The sequence below is a fragment of the Neodiprion pinetum genome, chromosome 2, assembly GCF_021155775.2.
Source record: "Neodiprion pinetum isolate iyNeoPine1 chromosome 2, iyNeoPine1.2, whole genome shotgun sequence".
Classification (NCBI taxonomy): Eukaryota; Metazoa; Arthropoda; class Insecta; order Hymenoptera; family Diprionidae; genus Neodiprion; species Neodiprion pinetum.
The window spans coordinates 14,433,992-14,446,777 of NC_060233.1; the positions used below are offsets into that span (position 1 = coordinate 14,433,992).

A 12,786-nucleotide genomic window follows, 5' to 3' on the forward strand; every position below is an offset into this window, starting at 1 on the left:
CAGGTTATTAATCCTTCACGGAACATATAAGGTTACGCGAACAACATGATTGTGTCCCGCTGTTGCGCCAGAAGGTGCTGACCGCGTTATGGCAAAAAGCCGAAAGTAATTTCATCCTTCAAAATCAGAAACGAATTCATTCAATGATCCTTCAATACTCACCAAAAGCGTCGAACGCAGTTTAAATTCAGCTAGCTTTTACCTTAATACGGATCACGTTCGAGATGAAACCTATTTGAACCGTCGCAGTTCTGCGCTGCGATACTCGTTGATCCATTAAACGAGACGTATCTGCCCCACTAAACTTCGCCATGGAACTGGCGTTAAATCAGGATTTAATGGGCAACCATGGGTATGTACCCCACTTGCTGCTGCTACGAGTGCCGGATATAAAATGCTTTGCGTGGACTGGGAGAAACAAATTGGACGTGGTCTGGAATACCTGCGAGCGGGAAGTGCCTGCAATAGAATTAAAACTGCCGGGAGAATCCACTCCGCCCTTTTTGCTCTGAAATTTATATCTACGTATATGTGTCGCTCACTTTTGAAAGTTGGAAATTGAAACCAGCTCCTAATTGCCGTGCATGTCGGTCTAAATAATTATTTCACTCGATGTATGATATACCGACGATGTGATGCTGCGACATCGTCGAGGAACTAAAGACGTGTTCTCACTATTGGGGTCATGCGTTCTGTGGAACATAGGAGCAGAGTCTTTTGAGAATAATGAGTACCAACCGTTGGGCGATGATAATTAATTACCTTCGACGTAATCAATAAACAATATAAGATATATCGTAGGCTTCAGATCCTGCCCACCGATTAGGTAAGAAGCTGCAGAAGCGGCGGTGAAGCTTCGCCGTAGCTCTGAGGAAGATAAATCATGAGGCTTGGAGAATGGGTCTAGCGAGCGAGTATAAACAACACCTGGTGTCTTCATAAATTATTATTTCGCACTGCTGCCGTCTCATAAACTGAGGAGAACAAAATCTTATCTGAACGCGGAAAGACCAATCTTCAACGCTCATCTTGCAAAAATTACTCATTGTACATTGCAAAACTCACGAAACCCACGTTATGTACTGCCATTAAGCCGAAACAGCTAACAACCTAGTCAGCATAACATGGCGTCAACTGATGTAGGTTTCAAAAGCATTTCTTATACCTTTTATAATTTCTGACCATGAGAAACCATCACAACATCGTATACAAGATTGAAACTTGCTACTTTCAACGTAGATTATACGTGTATAACGTTCGAAAACGGAAATGACCTGCACGTTTGGTTTATAGAAGCGTTTGCCATATCCGTGTACGTAGAATGATATTTAGCAACGTTGGGATCTGCAAATGCTGGAATACTCTGCAGGAGTTAGAAGGTGGCTGTCAGCACGCACCAGTTTTATGCGGTAATTGATATCATCACGCCTCGTTAGCATAATTACACGTTACCCTTAGCGTAGCACATACTCGTACCTGGTTTGCGGGGTTGCGCTAACGTCATAATCAGTATGGACTCACAGCATTTCCTGCTCGATAAATTCGGATGGTGCAATCTTCCCAAGCGTAAACTTTGTGTAAAAATGTTATTGCTTTGTCTTGGGATCGAAGAATTATTTACAATCACCTCCGTTTCCCAGGTGGTTACATTGATATTTTCCATCCTCTTCCTATAATGTACAGTGACCAATAGCTTAATGTACCTCACGACAAACGCAAGCTTTCGAATAAGTACTGAAAAAAGTGTCCCTTCACGTCGCACGACAAATGTTCTTTAAAACAGATTCATTTCACCTCCTACAGCAGTGAAGTCTGCTGACAGCCAAATCTTGTTGGATTTCTTCAAACTCCTTATTCTTCGTTTCCGGTATGAAGACAAATGCAAATAGGAAGGCCAGGAAGCAGGCAGCGGAAAATATATAGTACACAACGTATTCACCCACGGCATCTCCGATCACTTGATACAACTTGGCAACAACAAGACCAAAAACCCCGTCCGAAATGGTAACTATGGCACTGCCGATACTTTTAACATTATTCGGAAACAGCTGGCCGATGAGGGCATCAGGAATCGCGCCAAGCCCGAGCTGATAGACGAGCTGGAAAAGAATGATGGTGACGACCGGAAGCCAGTTTACCGATGTCACGTTAAAGCCGTTCCGATCGGCGATGAGGTAGCTCGCCAATACCGCCAAGGTGACGGATGCTCCCAATGTTGAGGTCATGAGCAACGGTCTGCATCCAACTTTTTCCACAGTGACGGTAGCAAGAGCACAGGATAAAAGTCCCATCACCAAGACTATCACAGTTGCCAAGTTTGTGTTGATACCGATATTCGCTGATTGGAAAAGTACCTCCAAATACGCCATGGTCGTGTAATTGCCGCTCATCAATTGGGCGATGATAAGGGACACGACGATACCGAGTGCCTTGCGATTGTTCGGACGTAACATTTCCCGAAATTTGGTCGTCCACTTTTGAGTGGCCGAGTTCTTCTCTATGCTCAGTATCACTGCTTCGAGTTCATTCTTTGCTTCTTGGTTGTCCGTTATTCCTTTGAAAAACGAGAGTGACTTAGCCGCCTCGACGTACCTCTTCTTCGAGGCCAGGAAGTAGGGAGTCTCGGGGAACCAGGCGAACAGACACAGAAAGAGAATCGGTATCAGGAAGAGAACTATGGAAAGGGTTCTTATCGCCACGAACGGTCCCAAACTGCAGGTGAAAACTGACCCGGTAAATACGTTCACTGCAATCAAAGTACCGAGGGCGCCCTTGATGTTGACGTCGGCGATCTCCGAGACGTACATGGGATTTGTCGTGTAGGAAATTCCGATCCCAGTCCCTAGGATCACGCGAGCGATGTACAGCTCTTCCACTTTAGTTGCAAATATATCGATCAGCCAGCCGACTCCGTATATCAAACTTGTCAATAGAAGTGTCCTTTTTCGGCCGAACGTATCGGCGCAGGCTGCTCCGATGAAGGGTCCAATCATCGAACCGATTCCTGTCAATGACACTATCCAAGAACTCTGGTCCGACGTAATAACGATGTGAGAATCCTTATCCATCAACCTAGAGAGATTGGTTGTCGCCCATCCGTAGACAGTCCCAGCGCAGACCATGCTCATGGTGGCTGTTGGCAGAAATGAAATATTCATTCAACAATTTGTTGCACCCAGATTTTGACATGATTGTATTGTGGAGTTTAAATAAATTTCGACCAGTCTCTTATCCCCACCCTTTCCGATTTGCTAATCAATTTTTATGTGAAAGTGCCTAAGCTTCGACGTACGAATGAATGTTTTCAGATTTTTCCTACACCTGATTCGGAAGTTATAATTTTTTCATAATCTCTATTTTCGGCCGTCGCTTGTTTGACAGGTGATTCCAGTACTTTGCTAAGACGTCACTTGGAGGAATGTCTGAGAGAAAATCTCTCGAATGGTGAACGGTTTTTCAAAAAACGTTTGTTTCATTTCGAAAAAAGTCAATACTTTAAGTGACAGAAAAAATTCAGACATTTTTTGATGTGACCCCCTGGTGACAGACTAGAATCAGCTGAAAGATAAGCATCCATCAAAACTAGGGATTTTGGAAAATTCATAACCCCTGAACTAAGTCTCAAAAAGAATTCAAAAGGGCAGTTTTAAAATTTGAAGGCGGTGAGTGTCACAGACTTGTCGAATTTTATTGGAATGCCCATTGTAAATGCTAATCAGCTGCTACATTAAGGGGTTACACAGGTTTCGAAGGTTGAAAAAAAGCATATTCAAACTTAAGGCATATGAAAGAACAATATTTGAACGATATTTGATAAAGTTTTCATCCAAAATTTTTGAAAATTCAGTTGTTCAAAACTGGTTTTTAGAGACCCAGTATTTTCGCGGTGGTGACGATAACTCATGCTAGCTTTATTTGACATCAAAAAATCAAATATTTTCAGTTAGTAGGTGATTATAGCTACTGAATGAACGAAGAATTTTTTAAATAATTGCAATTTGAATTTTTGCAGAAGTTTTTGCAAAAAAGTCCGATTTTCGGTACACCTTACACCATGTAAAATAAGTTGTGATCGAATAAAAAAAATCCTTTGTTCAATCATTAGCCAATACTATCTAGAAGAAGTGCAAAATTTCAATAAGGTCTGTGCACTAGTTTTTAAAAAAGTTTGGCCACCGATTTCAAAAATACAGTTTTGAGAAAAGAAGAAAGGTATTTCCGAAGGCTCTCTCTCCTAGACTTTTACTCCAATTGACTTAAAACTTAGGGAAAATATTCTTCACATGTTGTACTATTGGATAGAAAATAAAATTTAAAATAGATTTCTGAAATTTTTAAACCCATGTATCCCCTTAAAGATATTTCAAACTTCAACTCCGATATCACGAAGTAGTGTAACAAGTCAGACTTAGATTCGAATAAAGATTTGATTGATCAGTTGCAACTATATGAATATCATATCGTGAATAGCACAATTTGATTACACACAAAACACGATAACGATTTGGTAGACGCTAGACTAGCTGAAATTAACTTTTATGAAAGCTAATAAACTGAGCGATATGCCGAGAGTCTTGGTCGAATTGTGATGAATGAGTATCTATTAATGTCAGGCTCTAGTGTTCAGCCATTGCCTCACATCAATCATTCACTCGAAAAACACTAACCTGTAATTCCAGCTGCCCATTGCTTCCATTGCGTCCTTTTCCCCACAGTCGGTTTATTCATTATTTACTTAAAATCAGCCTGTAAGCCTCTTAAGTCGATATACTCGTTTTTCGAATGATGATATTGACCAGCATGCAAAGCGACTAGTATGCGTAGTATGATAAATGTGTTTGCGTACATCAAGCAGATTTCTACTGAAAAATAGTAATCAAACATTTTATTTATACATTTCGATGGTTTGTATGATAGTCTTGTGGGTACAAATTCCAGTCTTTCGAATAGTTAGAATGCAGAGTTGACAGTTGCCGAGGAAAGAGAGAGAGAGGACGTTGGAGAAAGTAAACCAATGTTCTCTATCTCCTCAGCGCTCACGGTAATTAAGAATCTGTTTCTTTGATCACGAAGCTACGACAAGTACCATCGGATGTGGCCTGTTCAATCCACTAGAAATGAGTTCAATTCCATTCAAGTGCGTGTAATAATGTACTTGGTAATTACCTCAGAATAAAGCAACAGCAAAAACAAATACAACTGCATTGTATACGAGCTCACCAGAATAGTTCGTGCGAGCGAAGCAGTCGCGCAGTTACTGATTAAATGCCGATGATCGTCAGCTGAGAACCACGAATAGATTGTTCGTATTTCAGTTATATCAGCGACGCCTGAGTTATTATTTTTATAACTTGTACCAAACTCCGTTATTCAGGCATACACTGTCAATGATAAGAATGCCTTGTGTGACATGTGCGTCTGTTTCTCTAGTTGCAAGCCAAGCTACGGAATTTCAATAAATGTTTTCGCGACGCGATGTCCGCTTGACAATATGTAAGTCACACCGTATTCCTTTCATTTGCATATCGAAAGATGATCGAGGGAGAAGGGAAGGGGGCGCGATCAGGTGTTAACGGAAAAATTATGCTAACGAACGAGTGGAGACGATTAGATGAGACAAAAAAATATCTGCACGGCTTCATGCATCAGTCTTTATTTCTTCGCTTAACACATCGAAGTTCACTATCGCCCAAGTCAATTTGTATCTGAGCAAATGTTTTGTTTTTAGTTTCTGGCACAAATGCGAGAACAAAGAAGAACGCGAGAAGGCAGGAGCCAGTAAAGAAGTAATAAACGACGTATATCCCGAGATGATCACCGATTACTTGATAAAGCTTGGAAATAGTGGATCCCAAAATACCGTCGGTGACAGTGATCGTGGCGCCCGCGATGCCCTTGACGTTTGTTGGGAAAAGTTCACCAATCAAAGAGTTCGTCAGAGTTCCCAAGCCTATTTGGTACGCAATTTGGAAGAGGATTACGTCCAGAATTGGGATCCAGTTGACAACCGAAATGTCGATCGAGGTCCGGGTTTCCAGGAGTATGTAAGTCGCAAGGATGCCCAGAGTCGTGGTTGTGCCCAGAGTCGAGGCAAACAGGAGTGGCCTTCTACCCGCCTTCTCCACCGTGTAGGTCGACAAGGTGCAAGAGACCAGGCTCACCGCCAAGACGATGCATGTCGCAAGGTCGGGGTCGAGGGCTATGTGAGCGTCCTTGAAGAGATCCTCCAAGTAGGAAGTAGTGGTGAAGGACCCACTCAGTTGTTGGGCGGCGATCAAACCGATGACGATGAAAAGAGCCCGGCGATTGTTGGGTAGACGCAGCTCTGATAGCTTTTCCCGAAAGCTCTGTCTGTCTATGTTCTCGTTTATGTTTCGTAAAATAAAGTCGAGCTCCTCCCTGACTTCCACCTCATCCTGGATGCCCTTGAAAAATTTGATGGCTGCCATAGCCTCCGAGTATCTTCCCTTCGCTGCCAGGTGATATGGGCTCTCCGGAAACCAGATGAATGTTGCCAAAAATAAAATCGGGACCGAAAGAAGTATCATTGTCAGGACCTGTATGGACGCCCAGTATCCGACTACACAGGCGAATAATGAACCTGTGAACACGTTCGTGGCTATCAAGGTTCCAAGAGCACCGCGAATGTTTATGTCGGCAACCTCGGAAACGTACATCGGGTTTACCGTGTACGAAACGCCGACTCCGATGCCAAGGATCAGCCTAGCCACGTAGTACGTTGTCACGCTTCGGGCAAAGATCACGGTTACCCAGCCAATAATAAAGTAAAGAACAGATATCAGCAGAGTCTTTTTCCGGCCGATACTATCAGCCATAGCAGCTCCGATGAACGGTCCTATCATTGACCCCACTACAGTCAAAGACAGAAGCCAGCCTCCTTCGTCAGTCGTAAAATGCACCTGAGCTTCGGGACTTGTAAGACGGGAAATGCATGTAGTGTACCACCCGTAGACAGTGCCAGCGGAGATCATCGACATCGTTGCTGTAAACGTAAACTGATATAGAATTTAATTCGTGGTGAGAGCTGATGAAATCAAGTCGCGTAGTTCGGTTCAAGTTTTAGGGTGTGATTAGTTATTGAAATGGATCTATAAGTCGAACTTGGATGGCTCAATTTTTGATTTTGAAACTGTACATAATCCAGCACACTTACCAGTGATGCTGCCCATCCATTGCTTCCACTGAGTTCTCCCGTTTGGGTCGGTTTTGTGCTGGCAAGAACCAGTTATCTCCGTCCTATCGACCTTAAGAAGAAAAGTTTTATTCTACTATAGGTCAGATAAGCATAGTTTAAAAAATTCTATGATGCTGCAATCGGATCTCGACGACCTTTTTTAATCAAGTATCGCAGTGTGACAATCGCCACAATTCGTCTCATCGGGTTTTGAATGAACATCACGATATACAATTAGCATTGATATAATAGCCCGAGGAGCCGTAAGATACAGCATATAAAACATATGATACATCACAATATCATCCATTCTTGAAAACAAGAGGATCGGGTTTCAAGTTCGGATCAATTTCACAGGTCGAGTTTGAACGTTAGTTCCATACTATGAGATGCACAAATTTAATAGAAACGCGTGAGTAATTAGATCTTGTTTAAATGAGATTGACATTACCATATCGTGTATCAACCGAACAGTCAATGAATTGCGTTAAACAATTGAAACGATAAACGTGAATGGAAAAACGGCGACGCGAACTGCGGACGAAGAAAATGGAACGTGAAAATAGCGCGCGTGTCGTTAAATCACTGGGAAGCTTAGACGACTCGAAACGCCGGATGATTCTACTCGAAGAGCTAGCTGTTGTTTTTCGCCCCTTCGGCGTCTTTCCCGTCCTCTCACAACTCTTCGTTTCTTGGGATTCTCCTCGGCCTGGTAGGTTCACCAAAATAATCTCCGACTTCTCGCGCGCATGTTCCTTGCAACGACGTCCCGATATACACGCACGGAACACTCGACGAACAGGCGGGTCAGTCACCTCTGGGATATTTTTTTAATTCTTACATATTGACAGCGGTTGACAAGTTCGATTTTTGTGTCAAACCAATATTCAAATATTTCAAGATTCGTGCAGCTAATCGCAGTTGAAAATTTCCTGTATCGTTAGCACAATTTTTAACCGGTAAACACGCGGAACACTGATATCAAAAATGACTTCAACCATATACCCAACTCATCTCACGTTGAATTCGAAGGAATGACAACCACTGCCCAACTGGCACAATCATATCAATAAGCCAAAGTGCTTTCGGATTGGCGCGAAAAGTTGACACAACGCTCGACTACGTCTCTCCGATAGCGAGCTTCGTCCGGAGATCCACGTGTGCAGGGTCATCGTCAGATATTCCGTAGTTCGCGAACAGAATGAATATTCAAGGATAAGTTCGAAGAGATGATAGAAACACAACTTACCAAGTTCGATGCAGCCGCCTTGTCGTTATCCATTGTTGCGACTCTTGCACACTATTTTACCAACATCATTCGGTTTAGTGGTACAAATGTTCGCAGTTGATCGTCACGACATGAGATAACAGACTGTTCGTATTAATGATGTTTAGATAACGGATTTGGACCATACTCACGAGTTGTTACAAGTCTTGGTTAGACATCAAGCACTGCACTGCTTCAAATGATCATACTTAATTGGTTATAGTGCAACGGATACATAATTTATGCTGTAATCTCATATTTATACAAGAACAGAGCAGAATTATCGTTGGGCGAGTTAGCCGACGCACTTGTAAGCAGCCCTACCGTGGCGATAACGAACATACACTTATCAGCGTCAATGTCACTACGCATGTCATGTGATACGTGAGCATGTGAGAGTCGTAAGGTGTTACGATTTGACATAAACATACAGCAGGAGCATGGATCGGTTTGTGACCTCTTGCAAAAGTCGTTTTTCGATTTACGGAGTTGATTCGGTTTCAATTACGCTGGCGTAAAGCCAGGATAGTATGTTGTATTTTATAGAAAAGGTGAGAATTTTCACTTGTGCCTATTTGCTCAGACAGTCAGGATAATTAAAAATAAATTTATGCTACCTTTCCAGGAAACAAAGCTAGGTTCAATCAAATCGGCTTCACGTAACAGACTATGAATGGTACGTCTTTACCGCATTAATAAAACTGATTCTGGTTTCAAGATATGTATTGTTACATCGTGAGTCAGCTGGCGTTATCATGCTCATTCCGACACTAATTGGATAATGATTCGCATTCGACAAGCATCAGTACTGAATTTCGTTGATTGACACTTTGTTGGAATCGACACTAATATTTTTAAAAGGAATAGGTTATGACGATCGGACGGCCAGAAACCTCAGTAAGGCTGGGATCTGGAGTTTCTCGATTTTACCGTAACTTGGCTGCCTTTTTTGTCGTGAGATCGGCCAGTTTCCCTGCGACACCAGGTGGCTATTTTCGGTACTTTTAACAACATGTGTGTTACTTGGTTGGAAAGCACAGGATTTTTTGCGCTCACGCTCAGCCGAACTACGAGAAAGATAGATGTTTATTTTGCTGTGTATTTTGAGTTTGGGGATTGGGATTTTAATACAGAAGACCCTGTGAAATAATTAAATAAGATTTGCATTATACAAAGCAATAAGTTACATAAATCCTTACAGACAATTGATCGTCTTATATTTATATAATAATAACCACATATTTATCATTTATACAATCGTTTAAAGTGAACTTAGTGATTAGCTTATTGAACGTTATCATCGTCTACGACGGTTGAATTGATTATACATCTCTAAATCATGTCGTAGAAAATGAAAATATTACAGGATTCCACAGTTTGGCTGATTGGCATTAAGTATTTAAGCCTCCTGACGCAGACGTCGTATGCCAGCACGCTGGTCAAATTGTGTAAAACATAAAACGATTGTTATGAGCCCGTGTGGGTATAAAATACTTCCAAGTAAGTGTGAGATGACGAGTTGTCGAAATAATTGGAAGACATTTGGCAATTCTGACATTTAACAGCGTTATAGCAACACACGCGTACAAAAACGAGAGGAACAAAAGTCTTCGATGCAAGCAATACAACACTCGATTTCCTTGATTTAACACACTTCGATAAGGATAGTGTGGTATGATCAGTGTTACAGACTTTTAGATTCTACATGTTGGAGTACAGCTCAGGTAATCGTAAACGTATTTCAGCTTGCTTTTTTATTTACTTAGTTTTTTGTTTGATTTTATTATTCACTAAGAATAGTAAAAATAACGCTCTAATAGTTGCATTCATCACTTCTGTCTTCGCAATCACACAGCAATAGTACATAATCAATTCTATACGGTCTCTAATTAATACATGTTACTTTATATTTCGCCAAAGTTGAGAATGCGACATACCGTTATATTCTTTTGAGACAGTTTCTCATCATTCCATTTGCATTCTTGATAACCGCCTCTGTGGTGAGGACCTCGTCTAATCGTTCATGCAAATCTTGTTCGTCCCGATCGTACTTCTATTTCTCTTCCTCATTGATCAGCTTCAGTTTACATTTTGTAATTATCGCTTTTTTAATTGCGTTGAAAACTCGTTCAATCACTGAAAAATACATCAGCTTAATAGATATTACTTGAAAGAAGAGTTTTTCATTCAGTTAGAAATAGGCGACAAGTTCACTTCGAATAAACAACACTGCCTTGCCACTGACCTGTCGCTGTTATCGGTTGTCGCCTCCTCGCTGCAGTCAAGGTCTAATTCACCTTGAATTGCGCTTTGGAGGTCGTCGATCCTTTGAAGAGCCAGACGCAAATCGTCGCGGGCAACTTTGGTCTCAGCCTCGGCTGCTTCCAAAGTCTTTTCAAGGTCGCGTCGAGCTCTCATGGTCTCGTGTTCCCGGGCAACGGCGGAACTTGCCTCATCGCGGGATTCCCTGAGGGAGCGTTGCAGCCTCCTCGCCGCGTCCTGCGCCGTTTGTTCCTTCGTGCGTAGAAGAGCTGCTTCGGTCTGCAGTTTATCCACGTTTTCCTTTAGTCTGGCGATCTGGGTCTGCAAAAGGAAAGAGATGAGCATTCATAACGCAGATGGACCACGAGTAGTTTTCGCTGTAGATGAAAATGAACCCTGACCTCCAATCGTGCTCTGGTAGTTTGCTCCAACTCCAGCTTACTTTCAAGCTCCTTTGTGCGGAACTCTAACCTTCGAGTTGCTAGGCTGTTTGCTGTTGGGTCACCAAGCTGTTCCACGGACTCGAGACGCTGCGAAAGTTCAGTTAGTTGATCTTTGAGTGACGATCTTTCGGCTTCTAAGGCTACCACTTGCGCCTGAGAATCTTGGAGTTGCGCCTGCTCGGCGGAAACCTGTTGCACCACTGCTCGATACTTCTTCAGAACCTGAGGATACACCGATATTATTAAATACGTAAAGAGGACCCTGGAAGCATGATTTATGACTTGAAAAGAACCTTGAACCAAATCCTATGGGAGTTGAGCCCCGTTTCTACAATATTGTAATGCATACTAGTGGGTAGTGTATGGTGTGTATATTATTAATACGCATTAAATTTCTTTTTTATTTGAAACTGGAATATTGTGTACATTCTCTAACGGCCATTTGCTACCTGGATTATGCTAAACACCAAGAAAAATATCTGAAGCCACCAACTGAACACATAAAAAGAATTTTTGTGATGTTTGACACCTCCCATGAAGCGCCCGTTTCTGATGAACTTTAATTAACTACATCTTATAACGGACCCATGTTCGTACGTTAAAATATTTTCTTCTTATACTCGGCTAGTACCATACACTGCTATATAAACCATTTGTGTACATCAGAGGCCCAGTTTCGGACAATGTTCAAGGAAAGGGACTACAAAGATGTTTACCAACCTCTGCCAGTTCTTCCTCGTTTTCCTCCAACTGAGAGCGTAACTCCGCTCGTTCCCTAGAGGCAACATTAGCTCGCTCGTCAGCTTCCGAGCGAAGGCGAGATGCTTCTTCAAGAGCAGCTTGGGTTTCGTTAAGTTCAAGTTCCAACGCCTGTTTTGCCTTGATGGCAACCGCCCGAGCGCATTCAGCGTCTTCCAGCTGATTTTTCAGCTGTCGAAGCGCAGCCTTGCCAGCAGAATCGCCTTTGGTTCGTTCCAACATGGTCTGCGCGTCACGTAGCAGCGCCCTTGTCCTTTTCAGGTCCCTCTTCAGTCTACATTAGAAGAATAGAAAATGATCGGTTAGTTATTTGAGCCGCAGAAGTTTTTAACTTCAACAGCAATCCTCAAATGGATGAAAATTGAACCGACCTTTGCATGTTTTCAGCGTCTGTAGCGCGGTCTGTTCTATCCTGTTCTTCGAAAGCTACCAACCGACGTTCCAGGTCGTGTTTTTCTCGAAGAAGAATAGTCCGCTCTTCGTGTTCCGTCTCCAGTTGTGCCTCGAGAGCTTTGAGTTTTTTATGCGCATTGCCGCGCACTTCTTCCAGCTCCTCATCTCTCTGCTGCATTTCCTTCCGCATTTCTTTTCTCTGCTGTTCAATACTCATTTCTAGTCTCAGTTTTGCTTGTTCCAAAAGTTGTACTTGTCCAGCAAAGTCGTCCAACTCCTCTTCTTGGTCCTTAGTCTTCTTTTCCAGTTCGTGTTTCGCCTTTTTCAGCTGAGCAACTTCCTCCTCGGTCTTTCCGCCGAAAGTCAGATCCTCCAACTCCTGTGTAAGACTGTGCAGTCGTTCCTCTTTCAGTTCAATCTCTAGCCTGGCGTCCTGTTATCACAACATGTACTTGTAATATGGTAAA

General features: G+C 42.4%; 3 protein-coding genes across 11 annotated transcripts in view; all 3 read right to left on the reverse strand.

Annotated features, from left to right (window-relative positions):
* Window positions 1–928: 928 nt before the first annotated feature.
* Window positions 929–5,554, reverse strand: LOC124213350 (facilitated trehalose transporter Tret1-like). The gene is made up of 3 exons (XM_046614600.2): window positions 5,167–5,554; window positions 4,668–4,862; window positions 929–3,133 (listed from the first exon to the last, which is right to left on the reverse strand). The coding sequence occupies exons 2-3, from the start codon at window positions 4,726–4,728 to the stop codon at window positions 1,791–1,793; spliced, it is 1,404 nt and encodes a 467-aa protein (XP_046470556.1). The 5' UTR covers window positions 4,729–4,862; window positions 5,167–5,554; the 3' UTR covers window positions 929–1,790.
* An 83-nt stretch (window positions 5,555–5,637) lies between these two features.
* LOC124213349 (facilitated trehalose transporter Tret1-like) lies at window positions 5,638–9,393 on the reverse strand. 4 transcript variants are annotated; one of them, XM_069134001.1, is made up of 4 exons: window positions 8,615–9,393; window positions 8,445–8,495; window positions 7,175–7,265; window positions 5,638–7,003 (listed from the first exon to the last, which is right to left on the reverse strand). In XM_069134001.1, exons 2-4 carry the CDS (start codon window positions 8,475–8,477, stop codon window positions 5,646–5,648), a joined length of 1,482 nt encoding a protein of 493 aa, XP_068990102.1. In that variant the 5' UTR covers window positions 8,478–8,495; window positions 8,615–9,393; the 3' UTR covers window positions 5,638–5,645. The 4 variants fall into 4 exon arrangements, with proteins under 4 accessions (XP_068990102.1, XP_046470555.1, XP_046470554.1 ...); XM_046614599.2 differs by lacking the exon at window positions 8,615–9,393 and having other exon boundaries at window positions 5,638–7,016; window positions 8,445–8,463; XM_046614598.2 differs by lacking the exons at window positions 8,445–8,495; window positions 8,615–9,393 and adding an exon at window positions 7,647–8,364 and having other exon boundaries at window positions 5,638–7,016.
* Window positions 9,394–9,543: 150 nt separating this feature from the next.
* LOC124213348 (Myosin heavy chain-like) overlaps window positions 9,544–12,786 on the reverse strand; it is an 85,379-nt gene continuing 82,136 nt past the window's right edge. For all 6 annotated transcript variants that reach the window (XM_046614589.2, XM_046614590.2, XM_046614593.2 and 3 more), the window contains 5 exons: window positions 12,298–12,752; window positions 11,888–12,200; window positions 11,126–11,389; window positions 10,708–11,045; window positions 9,544–10,598 (listed from right to left, as the gene is read on the reverse strand). In XM_046614589.2, coding sequence (XP_046470545.1) covers window positions 10,592–10,598; window positions 10,708–11,045; window positions 11,126–11,389; window positions 11,888–12,200; window positions 12,298–12,752 — 1,377 coding nt within the window. In that variant the 3' untranslated portion in view covers window positions 9,544–10,591. The remainder of the gene's footprint in view (window positions 10,599–10,707; window positions 11,046–11,125; window positions 11,390–11,887; window positions 12,201–12,297; window positions 12,753–12,786) is intronic.